General features: G+C 39.2%; 1 protein-coding gene across 2 annotated transcripts in view; it reads left to right on the forward strand.

Annotated features, from left to right (window-relative positions):
• Positions 1-3,111: 3,111 nt before the first annotated feature.
• PTPN12 (protein tyrosine phosphatase non-receptor type 12) overlaps positions 3,112-25,710 on the forward strand; it is a 104,747-nt gene continuing 82,148 nt past the window's right edge. The window contains exon 1 of one of the 2 annotated variants that reach the window (XR_006594155.1): positions 3,112-3,536. Coding sequence is in view for 1 of the 2 variants with exons in the window: in XM_011280344.4 (XP_011278646.2) it covers positions 3,438-3,536 (99 nt within the window). In the remaining variant the exon portion in view is untranslated. The remainder of the gene's footprint in view (positions 3,537-25,710) is intronic. The other variant, XM_011280344.4, reaches the window with a different exon arrangement.

Consider the following 25,710-nt stretch of genomic DNA (forward strand, 5'->3'; position numbering starts at 1 on the left):
TATGGACAAATTGCCTCTCATCATCTGTGCATGAAAGTTTCCATTTGCCCGTACCATGCATAGCCCTGTGTACTGTGAACCTTTCTGATCTCTCCTAATTTGGTAATTTCAGTCATTTGTAATTTTACCTTCTTTCTTGTTCACTAAGTCAGTCAGTCATCTAGTTCTCTGAGTTCTTTGTCTCTCTCAATTCCAATTCCATCTGTGTCTTTTTTTTTTCTTAATTTTTATTTTAGAGAGAGTGAGAAAGAGCAGGGGAGAGAGAGGCAGAGGTTGGGGGAAGAGAGAGGGTGAGAGAGAAAATCCCAAGCAGACTCCACATTCAGAGTGGATCCCCACTTGAGGCTTGATCCCATGACCCTGGGGTCATGACCTGAGCCAAAATCAAGAGTCAGTGCTCAACCAACTGAGCCACCCAGGCGCCCCATCCATGTCTTTGTAATTGAAGTACTATGACCTTAGTTGCAGTTTTTGTTGCTTCATGTATTGGCTCCTAATACCTCATTCCATTCTTTCCACTTATTAAGTCATGATTTATCGAAAAAGTGCCAGATTGCTATTTTCCTAATTTTACTTCTATTCTCAAAATCCTTTGGTGACTTCCACTGACAATATGAAGTGTGCATCATTCTCCGGGCATTCAACATCCTCCAGAATCCAATCCCTATCCACTTTAGCGCCTTCACACATATATAAAAATTCTGCTACAAACTTCTGCTTTATTGTCTTCATGCTTTTTGTTTCATCACTTCTCTTACATGGGAGCTCTTCTTTCCATTCAAACCCAATTTCACATATCCTTCAAGGACAGGACCACTGCATCGTGATAACCAATTCACAATTGTCTCGTCTCAGAACTGTTAAACGACTCAACATCTGTATCACTCATTTGGTATCACTCATGGTATAACTAACCGCTTATTGTTTTTCCTCCAGGCTATGCACTCTAAGAAGCCATCCCTAAAAACACTGATGTATCTTGCATGCGCGCACACACACACACACACACACACACACACAGCATAATCTCTCATATTTACAACCCTTCATATTTTGAGGTAGACAAGAAATATCTGTAGATTGAAACATGACCTAAGTATGTTAAAATGAGGAAGGTACTGCCAAGCCCTTGCAAAAGAGTTTAAATACATAGAGGTACATTTGTTCTCCCTAACCTACATCGGATGCCACAGGTAGCTGCTAAGAACTCAAAAAACACACAGTGTTACAGGAAAGAGAGAGAAGCAGGCCAGTTAAGAGGAAAAGTAAAAAAATTGCAAAAACACTAGTCAAAATAGACTCAGTAACTCAAAACAAGTAACACTTCCCATCAGACTGTCCCTAGACCGTTAGTTAGACAACTTGTCTAGCATATAGTCTTTATAAATCACCCTCTGGTTTGTACATTCTTTTGATACATCAAAAGTAGAAGTACTCTTGATCATCTGCCCATTTCTTTGCTGAGAGTCTAATTTCTTTTCCAGTTCTGGAGGAAAAGGGGTACCTACAGCGAGCTATCTTAGTAGGTGATCAAGACCAGATCCTGACCTTTCCATCCAGTGAAATGGAGTCTCAGTAACTGATTAAAGTAAAATACTCCAGACCCTTGTTTCAGATAAAGCTTACCTTAGAAACTGAACTGTTCCTCTAAGTGAATTTTAAAATATGGAACAAACCTGTATCATTTTACACTGCATATATATATATATATATAATGTAAAATGTATATTTTTATTTATAAATGCATAGTTAGAGATTTAGAAAGGCACACCTGCAAGTGCCTATTTCTGAGAGGAGGAGTGGATTAGTACACACTAATTGTATTATTAAAAAAATTTTTTTATCTGCGACTCAAACCTATTCTCTTGAAGGAGTTTATTCCATAGTAGTTCTAAACATTCATCTGGGAAAAGGGGGCTATCACTTATATTTTCTATTTAATCAAATTCCTTGACCAAGCAGTGTATCTGTAAAAAATGCTTGTGGGTATAAGTGACCAAAAAAAAGTCTATGAATAAAATCCTTCACTTCTGTCACATTACCACATGTTTACCTTCCTTAGAGAAATATAACCGTTGTACTGAAAACAAGATTTGCGTTCTAGTTTTGGCTCTGCTAAGAATATGCTGAGGGAACTTAGGTGAATCACTTTCTTTGTAAAATGGTTAATTAGACTAGGACGGATATTCTGATCACTAGAAGATTTACAAAGATGTATGAAGATTTATAAAATCCATTCAATGGAGAAAAATCTATTACTCATTTTGGAAGGGCTGCGAATCTAAGCGCAAGACAAATTCCCTTTCATTCAGCAATCACAACCCCCAACACAAGCGTGTTGGATGCACTCCAAATAGGAGCTCACTCGTCAGGGTTTGGATGGATTTGCAAAAAAGCAAAAGTCCTTTCACTCAAGAAACGTTTCCTTTTTCTTGACCGTAGCCATTCCCCAAAGTGCCAAGGTCTAATTGCCGTCAATAGTCACCAAACCACTAGTAAGATGAAGACATACCTGCTGTGAACGTGGAGGTGACACAACTACAGTTCCCAGCATGCCTCTCTATCCCACCGCCGCCCTCTCCCGCCCCCGCTCCTGGACTCCCGCGGGTCGGGACTTGTAGTCCTAGCCCACAGTTGTGGGCGGCGCAGAAGCGCTCTAGAACGATGCTTTTCCCACTAGCAGGCAGTGAGCCCGCAAGTTCCAACTAAAATCTTACTCGACTGACTAGGATTTACTCTGTTCAGAGGCGAACTCCCTCCTTCCAGACCTCCTCAGACCTACTAGCAGGCGGGGCGGAACCACGCCCCGGAAGTAGAGTCAAGTAGCCCAGCCGACAGCTAAAAGCCTTCCAGCCACTCCGAGAGGGGCTAGCACGGGCAGGGCGGGCTTGGGAGAGTGGCCCGGAGGCGGGGTGGGCGGGGTGGGGTGGGGTGAAATAGGCGCGTCCTAGCGCCTGGGGCGGAGCTACGGCGCGGGGCCGCGCGTCTGGGTGGCGGCGGGGCCGCGCCCGTGGGGAGAGGCGGCTGCGGGTGCTGGTGGAGGTGGGGGGGGAGGAGGAACCGGGAAGGGGGGGGGGCAGGGAGAGCGGAGAGCCGTGTTCCTGAGGCGGTGGCGGCGTCTCCCAACGAAGGAGGAGGAGGGCGGGGAAGGAGGATGGAGCAAGCTGGGGGTTGGGGTTGGCGCTAGCCGCAGCGGCTCGCCTCGTACTGTGGGAGAGCGGCCGCTGCTCCTGGAAGTTGTGGGGTCGGGAACCGGGCCGGTGCTGCCGCTGCCGCCGCCTTAAGCGGTGAGGAGCCGAAAGGAGTGGCGAGGCTAGGCGGGGGTCGGGAGGGAGGGGAAGGGCCGGGAAAGCGAGCTGGGGAAGACTGAGCGAGCTCTGCGCCGGGCGGGCGGGCGGCGGGGGGGCCAGCCACCGCAGCCGGGGGGACGCGGGAGGATGGAGCAAGTGGAAATCCTGAGGAAATTTATCCAGAGGGTTCAGGCCATGAAGAGTCCGGACCACAATGGGGAGGACAACTTCGCCCGGGACTTCATGGTGAGTCCTTCCCCTTGCTGTCGCCTCCTTTCGCCGGCACCGGAGCCCACCACCGCCTCGCCCAGCCGGCCCGGGCAGCCAGCGCTTTGTGTGCAGCTGAGAGGAGAGGGGCGGAGTGGCGCGCACCAACTCCTTAGGGCCGGGTGGTCTCGAAGGCCGGCGGGAGGTGAGACCGCCTCCGCCCCTCGGCCGCCTTCCCTCCCATCCCGCTTTCGCGGCCCCCACCGCGGGCGCCAGGGGCGCGAAAGGAGCGGCCCCGGCGGAGCCCGCACTCTGCACCGCCGCCGGCGACCACCTATTGTTTCTCGGGCCGGGAATCGAAGCCGAAGGAGGTGCAGACCCGGGGCGGGAGGGGGGGGGCTCGTCCCTCCACCCCCACTCACTAACCAGCCTGCCCCTCCTGGGAGGGTCGAGGCAAGGTGTCTACCCTGGGTGGAGAGCAGATCGTAGCTGATGGAGGTACGGGGGTGTTGAGGTTGGCATTAACTCCTGGGGTCCCTTTGCTCAGGCTGGTCTCAGAAGTGGGCAAGGGAGGAGTTCTGCCGTTTTTTTGGGTTCTCAGTTATTATTCCAAGGCTTGGGAAAGGATTGTCCGTAAGGAATCCCTTGGTTTGCCCAATTCCATCTACCCTCGTCCGGTCTCTTGTCTCTGGAGACCCAGGTTTGAGATGGCGTTGGGGTCATCGTGACTTTAGGTTGACGGTGTGTGTGTGTGTGTGTGTGTGTGTGTGTGTGTGTGTGTGTGTGTATGTGTGTGTGTGTGTGTGTGTGTGTGTGTGTGTGTGTGTGTGGGGAGGGGGTGATTATCCTGAAGGAAGCCTACTTCGGACTCCCTAGGGGATATTGTCGAAGGCGGAGGGGATGTGACTATCACTTCCTATCCGGGGTGGGGGTGGGGAACTTGGGAACAATAGTCCTGGTGGGGCGGAGGCAACGAAACGGGCTGAAGCCCTGAACTGGGAGATAACCTTCTCAGCCTCCCCCCGCCCCCCTCTTTCCGCCCTCTGCTTGGGCTGGCTGGCTGGAGAGGAGGTTAAAAGTCTTGTTCGTGAAATTGCTCTAGATACATCACTTATTGAGGGGGTCAGATACAAAGGCGTGGGACCAGAAGTCGACTTCCTACATTGTCCCTCCGGCCCCCCTTTTATTTTTCTGCTGGACAATGTTCCCTTTAGGGTTGTTTCTCGGCTTAGGAGGCGGTGGTTGCGGCTGCTGCTCCTACGGATATTGCGCAAGACTGGGGCATTGGAAACTCTGGAGGTCTGGGGAATGGAAAAGGAAGTGGGACTTTGGGAAGAGGTTGCTCCTTAGCCTTGGCGGGGTTTGAGAATGGGAAATAAGCTAGGGAAAATTTTGCTCCTGGGCAAGATACAACTCCAAGAATAAGCACTTAACTCCGAAATTCTTGATTGTAAAAAGGATACACAGTTAATGTCTATAAAAATGAATGAGCAGCAAACGCTGGCTAGTTTTTGTTTCAAAGTACAGTTTAATTGTTTACAAGGTGCAGGTGATATGACTTTTAGTACTGAAATGCTTTTTCACATTTTAAAGCGACTCCAGTCTAGTAAAGCCTTAGCATTAAAATTGTTAACAGCTTATAAAATAGATCGTTGACCTTACTCAATATAATAATAATATTGTTGAGCTTTGTGATTCCCGCCTTCCTAGACCAATAATAGAGGATAGGAGTAAGATTTTGTTAGTATCTTTTCAGAACAGAAAAAATATAAATAATCTATGCCTTCTTTTAAACATTTTCTGTTGATATTTAGCCTATGTATTTTTGAAAAATTAATTTTTGGTCGAAGTAAAGGTAAGGAACATTTTCTCGACTTACATTGAGAATTTTGATTGTGTTCGTATCATTTGGGTAGTGTCACTTACCAATAATTGGATGGAGTCCCTTTTTTCTATATTTTTAGCAAAAATAGAAAATATTTACTTAAGATATTTTAAAAGTTTAAAATTAGTCTATTACAGTCTTATTTTGGTTATGGAAGAAGAGGTGGTGTGGTCCATGGTCACTTCTCCTTTGCATGCTAGTCATCTGGTTATCCCTGGGCACATCCTGTCAGGAAAGAGCATTGTTTGGTGATGAAGGCCATCAGGACAGGTGCCCAGTCTCTGAACTACAGGGGAAGTAGCCTTGGGGTTTGTGCTTTGGGGATGAGTCAGGGATTCCTATTGGAGATTTCATTTCTGAAGGACTAAATGAGTTTCTTTTTTTTCCATAATACCTAGGGATACTAGGTGAGTCTACATTCGAGATTTGATGACTAAGGCTATTCTTTTATAGTGCTTGCTTTTTTTATTCCATGACTTGATAAGCAATAGCTATAATTAAGACTGCTAGATTGTGCTGCTTTTTCCCTTGGGTGGTATGCTGGTGGGAAACCATGCCCTTCTACCATGGAAAGAGAATAGAAAATCAGCTAACAATTTTAAGTGTTCTGTTATTCTTCAAATCTTATGTGGGCTAAAAATGCATTTTTAAATTTTAGCATTTTAGAACTGAGCCTTAGAGATAATCTAGCTGTTATAATCCTGTTCAAGTATAAAGTACTAATGTTCATTGTTTCAAATTTGGAAATTATAGACTAATTAATAATGTCTTACTCTTAGGAAAGTGGGTGGACATCCAAAATGTTTTCTTTCCATTGTTGTATCCAGCCTACCTAGTCCCATCACTCAAAGGCTGTCTCTGTTTAATGCATCTGTGTGACCATACATTATTCCATTTTACATATATATATATTTTCCATTTTGTATATATATATATATACATAAATATAGTCCATTATATATGTAAATGTATATGTATTTTAAATGTTTATTTATTTTGAGAGAGAGAGCACGCATACGCATGTGAGCAGGCGGAGGAGGGTAGAGAGAGAGGGAGACAGAGCATCCCAAGCAGGCTCTGCATGGTCAGCAGTGAGCCTGTCGCAGGGCCTAAATTACAAACCAGGAGATCATGACCTGAGCTGAAGTCGGATGCTTAACCTACTGAGCCACCCAGGTGCCCCAATATCGTTGTTTTTTAACTGAACATTTTGATAAGTGTTTTTCACTTGTAAAAGTCATTTTCAGTGGCTATATATTTCACCTGGCAACCATTTTATAGCTTAACCATTTGCTTGTGGTTGAATGTTTAGGCCATTTATTTTCTGTTATTACAATATCATAATTCTGTAATGAACACTTGTGTGTAAAGCTTCCTTATTTTGGAGTATTGCATAAGATATCTTCCAGTAGTGGAAGTACTAGGTAAAAGGATATAAACATTTAATACAGATCTATAAATAACCTTTTGGAGAAGTATCAATGTATACAACTGTCAGTAATGCATGAGTGTTCATTTAATTATCTTGCTCTTTGATAATTTGATGATCGGAAAATAGTATCTTGTTTTAATTTGAAAATTTTCCACCTGTCATTAACTATTCTTTGAGTTTTCTATTTTTGGCCTTGGTGTGTTGAGTCCTCCCCAGCCCAACCCTAGAAAGGAGAAAACTAAGATACTGAGATGGTGTAAACTGTAGTACCAAGATGATTACTTGCATGTTGAAGGTTAAACATCTGATTTGTGGCAGGTCTGGAACTCGGTTTCTCCTATCTTGACTGCAAGTCTTCTTTTTTATTTAAAAAAAATTTTTTTTAATGTTTACTTATTTTTGGGAGAGAGAGACAGACAGACAGAGTGTGAGTGGAGGAGGGGCGGATAGAGAGGGAGACACAGAATCCCAAGCAGGCTCCAGGCTCTGAGCTTTCAGCACAGAGCCTGATGCGGGGCTCGAACCCACAAACCGCAAAATCATGACCTGAGCTGAAGTGGGACGCTTAACCGACTGAGCCACCCAGGTGCCCCGTTGACTATACGTCTTCTATGCAAGATGGCAGACAGTGATCATGACAAGTAAACAAACATATAAGGTAGAGTGGTGTGCATTCGTGTTTGACAGACCTGGGTTTTACTCCCATCTCTTTCATTGGCTAGCTGTCTGACAATAGGCAGGCCACTTAAAATAGGATGACTGATCTTTTTTTTTTTTTAACGTTTATTTATTTTTGAGACAGAGAGAGACAGAGCATGAACAGGGGAGGGTCAGAGAGAGAGGGAGACACAGAATCTGAAACAGGCTCCAGGCTCTGAGCGGTCAGCACAGAGCTCGATGCGGGGCTCGAACTCATGGACCGTGAGATCATGACCTGAGCTGAAGTCGGATGCTTAACTGACCGAGCCACCCAGGCACCCCAGATGACTGATCTTTTAAAGAAGAAAAATGCTACTTCACAGGGCTGAGGTCTGGGACTGACGTTTAGGGTCATCATCTAACAAATTATTGTGCTAAGGTCTGTGTATTCTCATATGGCTAATTCATATAGTCAGTCACAGATAACTAGACATAGAAAGAAAGAAGTATCTGGGCTTTGTTTTCAATCATTTTCTTGTGCGTTTTAAAGCTTTGTAATGTCTAAAACATTAAAACAAGAAGTAGATTTCTTCGGATCAGGCTAAAGTTTATCTAATTTACATTACACAGTTGTATATGAAAAAATCACAAAAGACACTTAAGCTACAAACAAATATGGCAGCTTCAGCTTAAAAGCCAGCTTTCTCTACATTTATGAAGGTGAAAACAAAAATATAATAAGTGAATTCAGTGGAATATTTAAAATATAGAATGCAACAGAAGTGTGAATTCTAGTACTTTTTTGTGAAATATTGGGAGGAGAGGATTTAAGGACATTTTTCTGAGGCTGAACTGGGTATAATAGCAAGCCATCCTATATTAATATGCTATTTAAAATAACTTTGATGTTTTAAACTAATCTGAACTTAATTTATCAAAGATACCCAAGAACTACCATAGAAGTTATTTATTTCAGGGGATTTATTATATAAAACCATTTGTTCTACAAGTGGTAATCCTGACAGAACTGCTCAAAATGACCAGCCTATTTGCTTTGTTATGATTAAATAATTGTTATACAGTTTTTATTTTACTATGGTAACATTAGTGACTTTATAAGTTATTTTAAGTAGGAAAGAACTTAACATTTTTCATCTCTATTATATACTAAACACTGCGCCAGATACTTTACACCCTTTCTTACTAACTCAACAGTTTATGAGGTAGATATAACCTGTATTTTACACATGAGGAAGCATACTCTGAGAGTTAAGTAAACCTCTGTTCTATTTGTGTATGTATGTATGTATGTATGTAATCTCTATACCCAGCACAGGTGTAGACCCCAAGATCAAGAGTCACATTCTCCTCCAACTGAGCCAGCCAGGTACCCCAAAACCTCTGTTCTTTTTGTTCTGTTTCTCCAGGATACATCTGAGGTCTCTTAGGACCTAGCTGGGACTAGGCTGAGGGCACATCACCATGCAAAAGGATGGAAGTTTTAAAGTGGAACATGTTTAGGGAAGTGTTAATCTGCCATAATTTATGGAAACCAATTTGACAATAAATTATATTTTAAAAAATGAAAAAGATAATCTGCTATAACTAATGCAGCAGTTCACATCTTTTGATCTCAAGAGTCCTTTACATTCTTAAAAATTACTGAAGGCCCCCAAAAAGCTTTTATTTATTATACTACAAATTAAAACATATTTTAAAAAATAGTACACTTTAAGATAATGATAATAAACTCATTCCATATTAACTATGTGATAGATAATTGTTCAAAACAAAAGGTAGTGAGAAGCAGCATTATTTGTATATTTTGCAAATTTATACATCTGGCTTAAAAGAAGCCCCTCCCCTGCTTCACTCATACCATTGCAATGTTACATTTCACATAGCATCATATGTCATATACTCTAGAAAACTCTACTGTATACTCCTCAGAGAATGAAACTGATTTTTAAAAATTATTGTGCGAAAGTCTGTGCGTTATCATATTTATAGGTGAGGAAACATGACTTAATATTATTAGGAAAAGAGTTTTAGCTTCATGGACTCTGAAATGATCTGGGGGTGGGCTGTCCCTGAACCATACTTTGAGAACCAATGAGGTAATGCATGGTAAGGACTAATAACGATGCTGAGTAAGTTAGGTAGGGGTTAGATTGTGAAAGTTCTTATATCTATGCTATAATTTATTCTGTAGTTCAATGATAATAATTTTGAACAGTTCTACACTAAACTCACATGGATAGTGGGCAGGTGTTAAGAAAATACACATAGTAGCTGAGCATTCTAGCAGTGTTTCCTCCACCTTCAACCACTCACCCCCACCCTCTGGCTCCAGCCTGCTTTAGTATGAGCTTTCATTTCTATCATTCAGATAGGTGCTAGTAGAAAAGCTAAGAATCACTACTATTGGTCTCTGGAGAGCCACTTCATGCTTTAAGAAGGGTAAGCAGTGATTGGGCTCCTTGGTGGCTCAGTCTGCTAAGCGTCCTACTTAGGCTCATGTCATGTTCTCACATTAGTGAGTTGAGGCTCACATCAGGCTCTCTGCTGCCAGCACAAAACCCACTTCGGATCCTGTGACCCTCTCTCTTCTCCTGTCTCTGCCCCTCCCCTCCCCTTCTCATTCTCTCTCTCTCTCTCTCTCTCTCTCTCTCTCTCTAAAGAAAAAAAAAAGAGTAAGCAATTATTTGACAGATTTGTGTTGTAGAAAGTTGATTCTGATGGCAGTATTAAGGGTGGAATTAGTGATGGAGGAGAACATTTTGGAAGCTGTTGAAATATAAGAAGACTAAGACAGTAGAAAGAGTATAAAAAGGATCTGATAAGGATTAAGAAAGAAGATTTAACAATTCACTAGATGTGGGTAGTAAAGGAGAAAGAAATATTTGCAGTATGACTCCAAGGTTCCTGGTTTGGTATACTATCACCTGTTAGAAGATATCATTTGGTAGGGTTAGGAGTATGGGAGGAGAAACAGGTAGAGGGGATCAAGCAGAAGACAGTTGGAGGAGATTTCAAGGTAGGGGACAATTTAGTTTTAAATGTGTTAAACTGAGGTGCGTGAAACATTGAGTAGAAATGTAGGGCTCAAGAGAGCTGACAGGATGGAGTTAAAAATTTGAAACTTGTCATATAAGCATGTAAGAGGTAGTTGCAGGTATGGGAGCAAATGAGTGTGTTCAGATAAGCATATAAAGTGACCAGTTTTAGGTTGGAAAGCAACAGGATTTAAAGAGCAGTCCGGAAATAGATAGATAGATAGATAGATAGATAGATAGATAGATAGCAGTCCGAAAAGGAGGTTAGTGACTGTTCCTGAGAAGGTATGCTCGGAAAGAAGCGAAGAGAACCCGGAAGCTGTCAGAAAAGTCTGGGAGAGTTTCAGGAAAGGAGTAGTTAGCAAAATCAAATACTTCTGGGAGGACTGGTAAGGTAAGGTTGAGAAAGTACCCATTTTGTTTGCCAAATAGGAGTGATTTGGTGACCACAAATAGCAGTTTGGGGTGGAATATAGGAAGAATCTAGATTATAGTTGAGGAGAAAATAGGTAAAATGAGTATAAATTTTTTTTCCTTTTTCTTTTTTAAATGTTTTTGAGAGAGAGACAGTGAGTGCGGGAGGGGCAGAGAGAGAGAGAGAGAGAGAGAGAGAGAGAGAGAGAGAGAGAGAGAGAGAGAGAATCTCAAGCAGGTTCCATGCTGTTAGCGCAGAGCCCGATGTGGGGCTCGAACTCACGAATCATGAGATCATAACCTGAGCTGAAACCAAAAGTTGGACACTTAACCAACTGAGGCCACCCAGGCACCCCAAGTATAAATTCTTAACATTTACTCTAACATTCTGAAAGCAGACAGTAGAAACTAGAGGAAGACAGATTGAAGGAGAACTCCCCTCCCACATTCTGCCTTTTTTTTTTTTTAGATAGATACGGTATTTTTCATGTTTTTTAACTATATGTATGCCCTCTTTTGTGAAATGATTGCTGTTTAAATATGATTTTCTTTTTTTCTTTTTTTTTTTGAGAAAGAGAAACAGAGTGCGAGCGGGGGAAGGGCAGAGAGAGAGGGAGACATAGAAGCTGAAGCAGGCTCCAGGCTGTCAGCACAGAGCCCGATGTGGGGCTTGAACTCATGGACCACAAGATCATGACCTGAGCCGAAGTCAGATGCTCAACCAACTCAGCCACCCAGATGCCCCTAAATACGATTTTAAAAGACAGATAATGAGAACTTGTGTTTTGGTTAAATGAGACCTCTGAAGTTTTTTATTTAAAGTTTGGATTTGAAATGTTAGAAAACAGGAGGGGAGAAAAGACTGAAAGCCTGGAAGGTCTCATGCTGCACAGCCAAAATATGTATACACATTTTCATTGTTTGTTAAATTGTTTAATATCATGGCTTGTAGGTGTTTTAAAAATCAGTAACAGCTTTATGGAGAGATACTTCACCTACAATAAAATTTATCCATTTAAGCTGTGTAATTTAATAGTTTTTAGTATATTCACAAAAATGTGCAGTCATCATTACAATCAATTTTTATCACCCCCAGAAGACACCCCCCCCCCCCATTAGCAGTCATTCTTTCTCCCTTACCTCCCCGCTAGCCCCAGGCAACCGCTAATCTACCTGCTGTCTCCATGGATTTGCCTCTCCTGGACATTTCATGTAAATGGAATCATACAATATGTGATGTTTCGTGGCGAAATCCTTTGACTTAATATATACAATGTTTTCAAGGTTCATCTATGTGTTGTAGGACTCAGAAGTACTTCATTTCTTTTTATGACTGAATAATATTCCATTTTATGGATATACTACACTTTGTTTATCCCTTCATCCGTTGATAGACATTTGAGTTGTTTCCACTTTTTGAAATCTTTTCTTTATATAACAATAGATAAAATATATTTTATGAATAAACATTTATGTACAAATTTTTGTTAGGATATATGTTTTCCTTTATCTTGGGTATATACCTAGGAATAGAATTAAAGGGTGATATGGTAACTGTTGAACATTTTGAGGAACTGCTAGATTGTTATACAAAGCTGCTGTACATTTTACATTCCTACCAATTTCTCTACATCTTCACCAACACTTGTTATTGTCTGTCTTTTTGATTATAGCCATCCTTGTGGGTATGAAGTAGGTTATCTTGTAGCTTGTAGGTTTTTAAAATATCTTAGTTAGTTTATATAACTGGTACTGTATGTATGTCTAACGTGTCTTTCAAAGCTAGAGTGATAGGAAGTATTTTCCATGTTTTTGCATTTGAGCTAATTTTAGGGTTTTCCCATTTCAATTGGTTCAGTTTCTTATTCAGCCTTTGATGGGTATGTAGCCAAACATACTTGTATTCTAACTTTGCAAGTGGAAGTAAACTTTTAAGTAACTCCCCTGACATGGCTCACTGGAGACAGCATCCTATTACAAGTGTTAAATTCGCAAGAATGTTTGTCCGTATTTACTTTTAGAATACCGTTAGCTTTTTTCCCTTCAATATTTGACATTTAGTTTGGAAAAGGTTTGACAGTTTGAAACTGAAAGTAAGACCTTAACATTTAGACAGATTAAATTTTTTTGTTCATGTGTTAAACACTTCTGTGTTTCTATAGCACTCAGTTCATTAGATTCATAAACATTTACATTTCTGACTTCCCGGACTGAAAGCCTCCAGGGCTAGTGACTGTGACTTAATTATCTGTGTATCCTTCTTGCTTAATATAGTACTTGGCACTTAATAGGCATTAGTGGCCATTGCATGAGCAGAAATTGTAGTGAGCTTAAAATTCTGAGATGGAGAGGGGTGCCTGGGTAGCTCAGTCCACTGAGTGTTTGACTTACGGCTCAGGTCATCATCACGGTTTGTGAATCCAAGCACCACATTGGGCTCACTGCTATAGGCATAGATACTGCTTTGGATCCTCTGTCCTCATCTCTCTACCCCCACCCCCTTAAAAATAAATAAACATTAAAAAAAATTGTAAGACAGAGATTTATTCTTCAAGTGGATTCTTCAAATGGTCCAAAGAGCTTGTCCCTTAGATGAGCTTGAGAACTGCTTTTCCCCTTTATATGCATAAAGATGTACTTATACAACTTTGGTTGTATTTCATTATCCACTGAAAAAGAAAATATGAGACAAAGTACTAGACTGAATTCAAGAAAACATTTAGATAAATAGGATTTTATTAATTGTAATATCTTCTGCCTAAATATGAAAAATAGAACAGTACATATTTTTTTCTGGATGCTGTCTGATATACATAAGGATTCAGGGAAACAATGTATCTCCCACCCCATGAATCATACTTTGGGGACACTATCTTAAAATATTAATTTTAATAAAATACCTACTTTTAACTTTTGATTTTAGATTTCATTAATAAAATCTACATACCATGTCACTGGCGTTTCTGCAAAAATAACAATATCCTTGTAACTTGTGGGTGATTTAAGAGTGATTACAGCAATAGCTGTTCTCTTCTTGCCTCTAGTTTCTTGCCTCATCCAATCCATTCTACATATTGTACTCACTTTCCTAAAATACCATTTTCAAGTGTTGGCATCTGTGGAATAATAGAAAGCATGCTGATTATAAAATCAGGATATGTGAATTTTAGTCCCAGTGTTGCTACTTAGTTCTGTTTACTAATACATTTATGTAGGACCATATTGGAAACATGTTTTTATTTTTGTTATCAAAACACGTAAGTTCAAAAACAACTCAAAGCTCCCTTTGATCACCATTAAAATTATTAGAATTTTGGATGCCTATGCCAAATTGAAGCATCAGATCAAAGCTGTGCTTATTTTCAAAGTGTAATTATATGCTGTCTTCCCAATTTCCCTTTATCCTGTCCTCCCAATTTTGTAACTTTTGCCCCAGTTTAATATCACAAGGCGAGAGGATAAAGTCTGTACTTCTTAACTTGGCATTCCAGAGCCTTTTAAATATAGTCTTACATTACCTTGGCAGTATTAAACTCCTGTACTCTGTAGTATGTATCCTCTTCCCTCTAGAATAAGCCATTTCTTGTCCTTCAGCGTACCCACTGAATGAATGAAATCTTATCTGTGGTTGTACTATTAAATTAAACATAACTTTTTTCCATTTCTTAGCAAACTTTCCTTATAGGCCAGTACTCTGAAGGTCAAAACACTAAAAATTTAGAATGGCTTTACCATGTTCACCCCGAACTCAGAAACAAAAATTAATTCTCATTTTCTGGGATAAATATTTTAGCTCAGTTTATCTAAAGTATTCTCCGTTGTAAATTTATCTCACTGTAATGATATCTCCACTGTAAAATTCAATTTTTAATGTCATGGAAAAAAGCCTTGCATTAGATTTGAGTTCAAGACTTGTTTAAAGCAAGCCCAGTGATATGCAGTTATTCTAACCCTTAAGACCCTAAGTCTCATCCAAATAGTTGAATTTTTCTCCCAACATTTTGTATTTCCTGTCATATATTTACATTTTAGATTCTTTAGAGTCTAAAAAATTTTTTAGATTCATGCAGTCATACCTTGACAATTACTTCCTTTCCTCTGAAATACACAAAAGTCTTGTTTCCATTTGTAAAATATTATAGTGTCTGTGAATTGGCTTATGGCAGATATAAGTAGTTTGTCCCTTGGTTTTTCCTGGAGAATGTGGAACGTGGATCATGTTAATCTCAGAGGCTTTGGGATGTTTACTAATATCTACATTTCCTTTAATAACTGTTCTTACATGTAATCTGCATTTGAAAAGCTATTTAACAACATTGAGTAGCTACCCTGGTAGACTCTGGAGGAATGCAAAAATGTGTCCCTATCATCCTGCTATGGTTCTTGCCATTCACCATTCATACAAAAGATATTCCTTAAGTGCCCACTATGCCTCAGCACTGTGTTTACAATTACCAATTGAAAATAGGACATTTTCCTCAAGAAGTTTACCAACTGTGGATAGACTTGTGAGAACAGCAGAAAGTTTTCCTGGGGGTGTTGGATGAGCTTCAGGAGGTCTGTGAACTCTTTCAAGTTGTACATAATATTTTGTGTGTAAGTTTGTTATTGGGGAGGTGGTAGAGAAAGTTCATAGCTCATAGATTCTCAAGGGTCTTGGGTTCCAAAAACCTTAATACCTCCAGACTAGTAGAAAGACAACAAGGTTTGGAGCCACACAGGAATTTTTATCTTGGCTGTGCTATGATTATGAGCAGGTTATCTAGGGAAATTGTGGATATAATAACCTACCTGATTGACCAAGATAAAGATAATATGTATGTAAAGCTACTAGCATACTATGTAGAGAGTACTCAATAGTAATTCAAGATGTCATATTATTCTAATGGAAGTGTGTTTAAGATTTAAACCTACGAGGCAGGCGAGCCTAAATCTGCTTGTTTGTCAGGTAGACTAGCATAAAAGGCATTTCAGAGATAGAAAACTAACAGCGCTTGCAGACACACAGAGATAAGAACTGTGGGTTTGAGATGAGAGGAACAGAGTGGCTGGCAAAGGATAAAATAAGAAAAGCCTGTATACTGAAATAATAGGAGGGTATTCCCAAAGCGAGAACAACTTAAATGCAGAGTATGAAATGAATATGAAGTTGGCCTTTGCATTCTTGAATGTTTTGGTGAGGAGTATTTTGATGTCTTATTATTATGGCATAGTTGTTTACCCTTACAATGTATTATTTGGTTAGTATGAAAAATCTTTTTAAAACTGAGTTTCAACCATATGGTCAGTATTCTCAAATCTGGTAATTTTACTTTATCCCAGATAGATAAAATAGTACCCTGTTTATATACTTCTTAGATGTTTAGGTCAGTATTTTTTGCTGGCTTCTGTTAAAAGTGCCCTGTAAAAAAATTACACTAAAAAGTCTGTAGGACCTAGGCATATCATTTATAGTGGCTGGCCTCTTGCTTAGTTTGGATTTTTTTTTACAAATTTGAGTTTTGCATAAGATAACTCTCGAGTTTTTGAGACTACATATTTGGGACCAGAACCAAAGAAAGAAAGGAAAATAGTTCTAGATTCCATAATACAAAACAGTAAAGAATAGCTTTTCTGGATACCTTCTTCCCACATTATACACAACGGGTTTACTCATAAGTTATAGACATTAAACCTGTTTAGAAATTTAGAAATTAAGGAACTTCATACAGATTTTGCCATTAGAAGTTGGCAGAGCTGAGTTTGTCCCCAGTTATCAAAGCAGATGCTTTTTCTATGACATGATGTTGCTTTGGCCAACAATTGCATTCTTACTATTTACGGGAAAAGTCAACAACAAAAAAGCGGGGCATGAGAAATACAGAAAAATTCTTTGTTGGGGCGCCTAGGCAGTTAACTTGGTTGAGCGTCCAACTTTGGCTCAGGTCATGACCTTGCAGTTCATGAGTTTGGACCCCAATTGACGTTTGGGCTTGCTGCTGTCAGCTCAGAGCCTGCTTTGGATCCTCTGTCCTTCTCTTTCTGTCTCTCCCCCACTTGCGGGTGCGCGCACGCACGCTCTCTCTCTCTCTCTGTCTCTCTCTCAAAAAATAAATAAACATTAAAAAAAATAATTAAAAAAAATTCTTTGTTGGTGTGCCTGAGTGACTCAGTTGGTTAAGCGTCCGACTTTGGCTCAGGTCATGATCATGCTGTTTGTGAGTCCGAACCCCACATCTGGCTCCTTGCTGACAGCTCAGAGACTGGAGCCTGCTTCAGTGTGTCTCCCTCTCTCCCTGCCCCTTCCCTGCTCATGGTCTGTCTGTCTCTCTCAAAGATAAATAAACATTAAAAAAAAAATTCTTTGCCAGTATAGATTTTTATTTGCAGCCTACTTCCCAACTAGCTTAAGTGAAAAAAAAAAAAAAAAGATTATTGCAACAGAATACTGCCGTTAAGCTACTTGAAGCACAGGAACCAAGGAATGGAGAGCTATCTATAAAGCTAGGCACTTCTCTTCTTCCTTTTCTCTTCATAGCCCCTCTATGATTTATTAGTTTCTCTGTCTCTAGATGACTGGAGACTTGGCTTTGCTTCTTTGCACCTGCTTTACTGTTCTCTTTGTGCAGTTTGGCTTTTACTGTTTGGGACTGCATATTCTGAATAAAGACATTCCTTTTGGTGTTTAATCTATCTCGTTCACTTTATTTCAGTTTAGGGTAAGAGATCAGAATGACTATAATTGCTATATCTCCTTTTTACATTACTTAAAGAGTCATTCAGCTTGCCAGTGAGATGAGTATTGTGTGAGTTGAACAAGGTGGGGAGCTTGTTCATACGTATGGAAGGGAAAGGACTTTTCCTATGGAAAGAGAGTGATAGTTCACTAATAAGGCAGGCAGTGCAAAGAGTAGTAAAAAAATCCTTGAAGCAAAACTGAAAAAAAAATTATTAAGGTTTCAGCCCCAAATAAACCCTACCCACTTTGCTTCAGAGAAGGGAAAAAGAAAGAAAGAGTTGTTATGTCTTGAGGGGCACTGGGTGGCTCAATTGGTTAAACGTCCAACTTATAGTTTCAAATCAGGTTATGATCTCCTGGTCCCTGAGTTTGAGCCCCATGTTGGGCTCTGTGCTGACAGCATGGAGCCTGCTTGAGATTCTCTCCCTCTCTCTGCTTATCCCTCACACGCACTCTCTCTTAAATAAACTTAAGAAAAAAGTCATTATGACTTGAGATAACATTCTTTTGGTTCTGGTAGAGTGTTATTTTGCATATAACAATACATATTAAAAGGCAAATTTTTGTGTGTGTGAAAACTATAAAATTAAAGTAGTCTGTATGCTACATGTTTATGGTATCTAAAATTTAAATTGTAATTTTTCAGAGTTCAAATATTAGAACCAGAACATTACCTTTTTGCAAGAAAATATTATTCTAAAGATCTATTTTATTGAAGCATTGTGTCTGGTCATCCTTTGTTCACTCCCTGAATATATATCTGAAATATAGCATTATCTGAAAGACTAATATATTTTCTTCACAACAGATTTCGCATCAATAAAATAAATCTATAGTACCTTTAGTCCTGAGTCATCTAAAATTAAGTACTGTGATGTATTGCCTTGTTGTCACTCTTCCTGTCCTCTGTATCTGTCTGCTTTTGTGCCTCTGCTACCTTTTGTCTAGTTTTCTTTATCTACTTTGTCCATTGACCTGTTTGTGTTTAAGATTTGTTAATGTGTGTTGGAAATGGGTGTTAGAAATAGATTCGGATGTACTGTGTAATTGAGAAATTTCCTGTAATTTATGCCCAGTGTCTGTAATTCTTTACCTTTTTTAAAAAGTAAGCTCTACTCTCAACATGGGGCTTGAACTCACAACCCCAAGATCAAGAGTCACATGCTCTACTGACTGAGCCACTGAGGCACTGCTGTAATTCTTTTCTTTTAATACTGTAAATAGATTATACATAAATGCCAAGGAAGAACATAGAGTAGATGGATATCAGTAATAGGATTCTGCAACTGAAATAACTGGGTATGTGCAAGTATTTATCGTTAAACCTATTCACTGGCATTATTAGATGTTTAAAGTTTTTTTCTTATTTAATTTATAATATGGATAGCAGAAGATTATTAAAGTAAGAGAAATATGGTTTTAATGCTTAATATATTATATGCTTTGGTCTTTTATGGAAAAGTATAAAGGGGATGGGTACCTGGGTGCCTCAGCTGGTTGGGCCTCCAACTTCAGCTCAGGTCATGATCTCATAGTTGGCGAGTTCGAGGCCACCTTGGTTCTATGCTGACAACCCCGAGTCTAGACCCTGCTTCGGATTCTGTGTCTCCCTCTCTATCTGCCCCTTCCCTGCTTGTGCTTTCTCTCAAATATAAATAAATAAACTTAAAAAAAAAGTTTAATAATTCAAAAACTTGAAACAAAAAATTTTTATTTGTGAAAATCAACATTCATAGGAACTATTATTTCCTTTCTTGATTGAGTAGTCCGGCAGGCATTGGCTAGGTTCACTTCCTCAGCCTCTTATTTGTTCCTTTAACCCCCATTGTAATTTGATTTCAAGGTCTACCATTTTGCTGAAATTGCATTTACTATGGTTGCCCCAGATCTTCTGGACACATCTAGTACATCCTTTATAGTAATGTGTATCTTTGTTGATGCCTCTTTAACATTCAGCACTGTTGACTGTCTTTTTTTCTTTTCTTTCCTTTTTCTTTTCTTTAATTTTCTTCTCTTTTCTTTTCTTTAACTTCCTTTCCTTTCCTTTCCTTTCCTTTCCTTTCCTTTCCTTTCCTTTCCTTTCCTTTCCTTTCCTTTCCTTTCCTTTCCTTTCCTCTTTCCTTTCCTCTTTCCTTTCCTTTCCTTTCCTTTCCTTTCCTTTCCTTTCCTTTCCAGTACTTGCCTTGATGTTGAAGCATCATTTATACCTACCTCTTTAGTCTCGGTCTCTAATAGTGGCTCAGATGCAACATTCTGTTTTTTACCCTGGTATGTCCTAAGGGAAATATAATGGAATACTTGAATATTTAGAAATAAGAATGAATCTTACTAATCTTGTAAAACTGACTATAGTGACATGGATTATTCTAATTTGGTAAAGAGTCTCAAAGAATAATAAAATACTAATATTTTCTCATACTCTACAATCTTTTTTTTTTAATCTTCTTAAAAAAAGTTTATTTATTTTGAAAGAGAGTGTGCATGACTGCAAGGAGGCAGGGGAGAGGCAGAGAGAGAGAATCCCAAGCAGGCTCTGCACTGTCAGCATGGAGCCTGATGTGGGGCTTGAACTTAGAAATCATGAGGTCATGACCTGAGCCAAAATCAAGAGTCAGATGCTTAACCAAATGAGCCACCCAGATACCCCCATACTCTACATTCTTGTGATGACTAGCAAATTATTTTTATTTTTGGAAAATGCAACTTAATCTAAACTAGAAGTATAGGACGAATATTTAACCAATACATTTAATTTTCTGTTACTACTTTATTATATGTCAGTTTTTATATTGGTTGCAAACCATATATTGTTTATGCCATATCTAATACTATGCCATATCTAAGTATATTCCATAATTATCATATCACTTATTTTTCTTGTTAAAGAAGGGTTAGAAAATTTTATTAAAAAAAAGAAAGAATTTTATTTTAAAATAGACTGTAGATTGAATATATATATAAATTGTCACTCTTTTATCTTTAAGATATGTTGTAACTAGAAGAGGGAAGAAAAGTAATCTTTCATACTAGTGGGAGGGAATTTAATCATAGGAGGTTAAGGAAGGAATGAGTAGATGTCAAGACAGAAAGGACCAGACAAAAGTAGCATATCTTTATGATATATTTGATTTTAGCAATTAGAGTGCCTGGTGTTGTTATATTGGGTATTCCAGCAGTGGTAGATCACAAGTTTTATCTGGATTAAACTTAGCCATTTTTACTGTATGTAATTTTGAGTACATTACTTAAACTACTCTGAATCTGAGTTTCCTTATCCACAAAACAGGAGTATTTTGCAGTGTGAGAATTAGTTGAAATGTGAATAATATGTGTTAGATGTTATTCTAAATAAATGATATTTAGGAATGAAAAGTGATAAATGGCATTAAGTGAGAAGTAAAATAAATGTGAAAGAAAAAGGCAACCTCTTGCTCTTTTTCTCTTTTGGACTCTCTTGGATGATCGAGAAAAAAATAATGTGTATAATGTAATTATCTGAAGATATCATTGATAGTAACCGGAGTTTTGACCTTATTCTCTAAGCTAGTGATGTCTAAACTTTATTTATTTATCTATCTATCTATCTATTTATTTATTTATGGTGCAAAAAGGTGTTAAAGCATGGGGACAGGGCCCATGGGCAGAAAGAGCTGCCTAAACTTGAGTTTTAAAATTTTTAGGTGTGCACCTTCTTGATATAGTTTCATTAATTTATAATTTTATACATTACTTATACAACTGTGTAAAATTTATTATTGTAAAATACATATTAAAAATTAGGATGAGATGAAGCCTAAACAAATAATATACGTAAATTTAAAAAATATTTACTAATGACAAAGTATAATTTTTAGTAAAATTATAATACTTTGTAAAAATCTTAATTTTAACACTTTGTGATATAGTGATTTGAAAGACTAGCTCTGAATATAATGGCTTCCCTGGATTGAAAAGATACCTGGGTACCTGGGTGGCTTAGTCGGTAAGCATACTACTTTTGGTTTCAGCTCAGGTCATGATCTCATGGTTTCATGAGTTCAAGCCCCATATGAGGCTCTGCTCTGTCAACTGGGAGCCTGCTTGAAATTCTCTCTCTTCCTCTCTCTCTGCCCTTCCACCACTGTGCTGTCTCTGTCTCTTTCAAAATAAATAAATAAACTTAAAAAGAAAAAAAAAAGATACCTGACAAGGATACATAGATCCAAATGGTTTATTAAATCATCATGCTTATTACTTTTTTATTTTTAATGTTTATTTATTTTGAGAGAGACGGGGGGAGAGCACTGACAGGGGAAGGGCAGAGAGAGAGAATCTCAAGCAGCCTCCATGTTGTTAACACAGGCCTGATGTAGGGCTCGAACCCACAAACCATGAGATCATGACCTAAGCCAAAATCAAGAGTCAGATGCTCACCCAACTGAGCCACCCAGGTGTCCCTCATCATGCTTATTTTTATTTATTCATTTAATAATTATTGAATGCCTACTGTTACCAGGTATTATCCTAGACCCTGAAGACTACAACTCCTCATTGAACATACATTCTATTGGTAAGAGAAAATAACATCGTACACAAGTAAATATAACTAGGTCAGATATTAAGTGCTACAGAGGCCAGTAAACAGTAAGGAGGAAAAAAAGTAGAGTATATCAGTTATCTATTATCACAATAATGTTGTATATCAACCACAAAACCTTAGTGGCATATAATAATATTCTTGGGGCACCTGGGTGGCTCAGTTGGCTGAGCATCTGACTGTTGATTTTGGCTCAGGTCATGATCCCAGGGTCCTTGGATAGAGTCCTGCATTGGGCTCCATGCTGAGCATGGAGCCTGCCTAAGACTCCCTCACTCCCCTACCTGCTCTTCCCTCCTACTTGCGTGCGTGTGCATGCACACACATACACACTCTCAAAAAAAATACGTGTATATATGTGTGTGTATATATACATATATATACATATATACATATATATACATATATATACGTATATACATATATACATATATACATATATATACATATATACATATATATATACATATATATATATACATATTTTACATGCCATTGGTTTGTCAGCTAAGCAATTTTGCTGCTCTTGTCTGAGTTCATTCGTATTTCTGAGGGTTGGCTGGCTGTCAGCACATCTAGCCTGGCTGTGGCTGGGATGACTAGGATTGCGTGGCACTGTACTATATGTTTCTTATTCCCCAGTAGACTATCGGCTGTGGCACGTGGCTGTTGCAGAGGTGCAGCTGAGGGGGAAAGTACGCAAGTTAGAACTGGCACACTGTAACTTCCATCACATTCTGTTGACCAAAGCCAGTTACAATACCATTTCCACCTCAGAGGGTGGGGGAATAGATTCTATCTTGTAGGTCAAAAGAACTGCAAAGTCAAATGTGGGTTTAAAATATGGAAGAATGAAAAATAGGCTTTGAATAGGATCAATCTACCATTATCACAGGTATAGGAGATACTATTACAAAAGATGGTGAAGACATTGAACCAAAACTTGAAATGAGGTTATCTGCGAGGAGAGCATTCCAGGTAGAACATTAAAGGTCCCATGGACCTGAGTTAAGAGTGTTGAAGGAATTCTGTGTTTGAGCAGAATAGGTGACAGAGAAGTGGATTTGTGGTAGGGTTGGAAGTTACGGCTGACTAGGTTCTTGTAGGTCATTGTAAGAATGGCTTTTACTCAGGGCACCTGGGCGGCTCCGTTGATTAAGCATATGACTCTTGGTTTCATCTCAGGTCATGATCTCATAGTTGGTGAGTTTGAGCCCTGCATCAGACTCTGCTGACAGATTATCTCCTTCACTTTCTGCCCCTTTCCTGCTCGCACTTTCTTTCTCTCTCTCAAAATAAATAAATAAACATAAAAAAAAAAAAAGAAGAAGAAGAATGGCTTTTACTCTAAGTAAGATGAGAACCTTACTCTTGGGTTTTACTCTTAGGTGTTATGTTAACTTGAACAGGATCATGTGGCTGCTGTATGGAGAATAAAATGTAGAAGGGTAAGGACAGAAGGAGAGACCACTTAAAGCTTTCCACTAGTTGAAGCAGAAGGGCCTGAAGACAATGAAAAGGGATAAATTCAGAAGGCATTCTGAGGTTGCATTCACAAGACTTGGTCATATTGGAAGGTGAGGAAGAACTCATCTTAGCTAACTTGGACACTAAGTGATAGTAATGAGATAGGGAATACAGGATGAAAGATGAATCTGAAGAGTTGGTTCAGTGGTAGATGTACTGAGTTTAGGTCTCAGGTCAGTGTCATGGTTGGCCCTCTAGATTGTAATTTTGTGTGTGTGTATGGGTTGATTGTGGAACTCATGGAAGAAGATGAGATTTCTGAGGTAAAGAATATATGCTGAGAGGGGTGCCTGGGTGACTCTGTTGGTTAAGTGTCTGCCTTTGCCCCAGGTCATGATCTCAGAGTTTGTGAGTTCGAACCTTGTGTTGGTCTCTGCTGTCCACGCAGAGCCCACCATCCCCCCCCTACTCCTCCCCCCACTCACACGCTCTCTCTCTCTCTCTCAAAACACACACACACAGAGAGAGAGAGAGAGAGAGAGAGAGAGAGAGAGAGAATAAAGAGAAAGGAATACAGAATGTTAGAGACACTTAAGTGCCTGTTTGAGGTTGATAAACTCTCATTGCTTGCTAGAGTTAGGAGCAGAACCTGGAAGGTGGTGTAGTGGCCAAATGGATTGAGGATTTTCAAAGAGAATTTGAATTTAAACCTGGATTTGGTGATTAAGAGTCCTGGGGTTACCTTGTCAAAAGCACTGAGAAGAAGGTATGACAGATTTGCGTTAAAAACTTTTTTTCTTTTTTTTTTTTTTGAGAAATGGAAGATATTAAGGGAGTTTTAGGCAGTTGTTAATAGGAAAGAATAGATTTTATTTTATTTTTCAAAGCAGTGGGAGAATTGCCCTGTTTGTGAAATCCCGTCATACATAGGAGTTGTCCTGAAAGGTAAACCTCCTATAGTCATTTCAAGGAAAAAAAACTGGGGAAGGGAGTGATTACAAGTCAAAAAGCTAATCTGTTGATTTTGTTTATTTTCTCTCCTCATTTAACCCTGGATCCCTTCTTCCATTTCTATCCTCTGTACTGCCACTGTTGTGCTGCTGTTTACATGGCATTCTATCACAAAAGCAAATGGTCGTCCATTGCAACCAGAGCTGGCTTAAAGCCCAGAGATTATGGAATCCAGGAAATGATTTTAAAGCCCTACAAATGTTGAGGTGGTGCCAGTTTGTGCTTAATGAACTCTCATACTTCTCACTACAACCAAATGAGCAAGATATTATGTCCATTTTGTAGATGAGGAAACAGATGGCCAACGTTGTCCTTCAGCATGGTAAGAGCAGTGGGAGCAGTAGACCTCAAATAGTAGGTAATGCCATGCAGAAGTTTCCTCTTTTAAGGTGCATCAACGTATATGATATGGCAGAAAACTGTTGATGAAATACAGGGTTTGACAAAGTAAAGGTTTTCTCCTTGTTTGCTCCCATAGCACTTCGCATCTATCTCGATTATAATTCACCATATGATATTGCAGTTATATATTTATTTTCTGTTTCTATTACTAGGTTGTAAGGACTTCAGTGACCAGAGATCCAGAATCAGAGATTCTGAGATCCAGTGGCCTGAGTCTGTCTTGTCTTTATACTTCGGTACCTAGCCAATGGCTGTATGATAGGTGCTTGGTAAATCTTGTTAGATAAATTATACTACAGTATACTTGCAAAGTATGTTTATCAGATAACACAAATAATGACGTGTGTGTGTGTATATATATATATATATATATATAATGCTATATATCTTGTTTATATGATAAACTCTGCAGTAAATGTCACTAGGTCCTTTACATTGGATCCTCAGACTAATCCAAGTCCTATTTTTACAGATGAGGAATCTGAACTTGCCCAAGGTCACATGGGTAGTAAGTGGAAGCACTATTCCAACTATAAAACTTATGCTATTCACTATTATGTTTTATTGCCTCTTTCAGTGTAGTCATGGATGGCACCAGCAGCATGATCATCCA

The sequence above is a fragment of the Felis catus genome, chromosome A2 (assembly GCF_018350175.1).
Source record: "Felis catus isolate Fca126 chromosome A2, F.catus_Fca126_mat1.0, whole genome shotgun sequence".
Classification (NCBI taxonomy): domain Eukaryota; kingdom Metazoa; phylum Chordata; class Mammalia; order Carnivora; family Felidae; genus Felis; species Felis catus.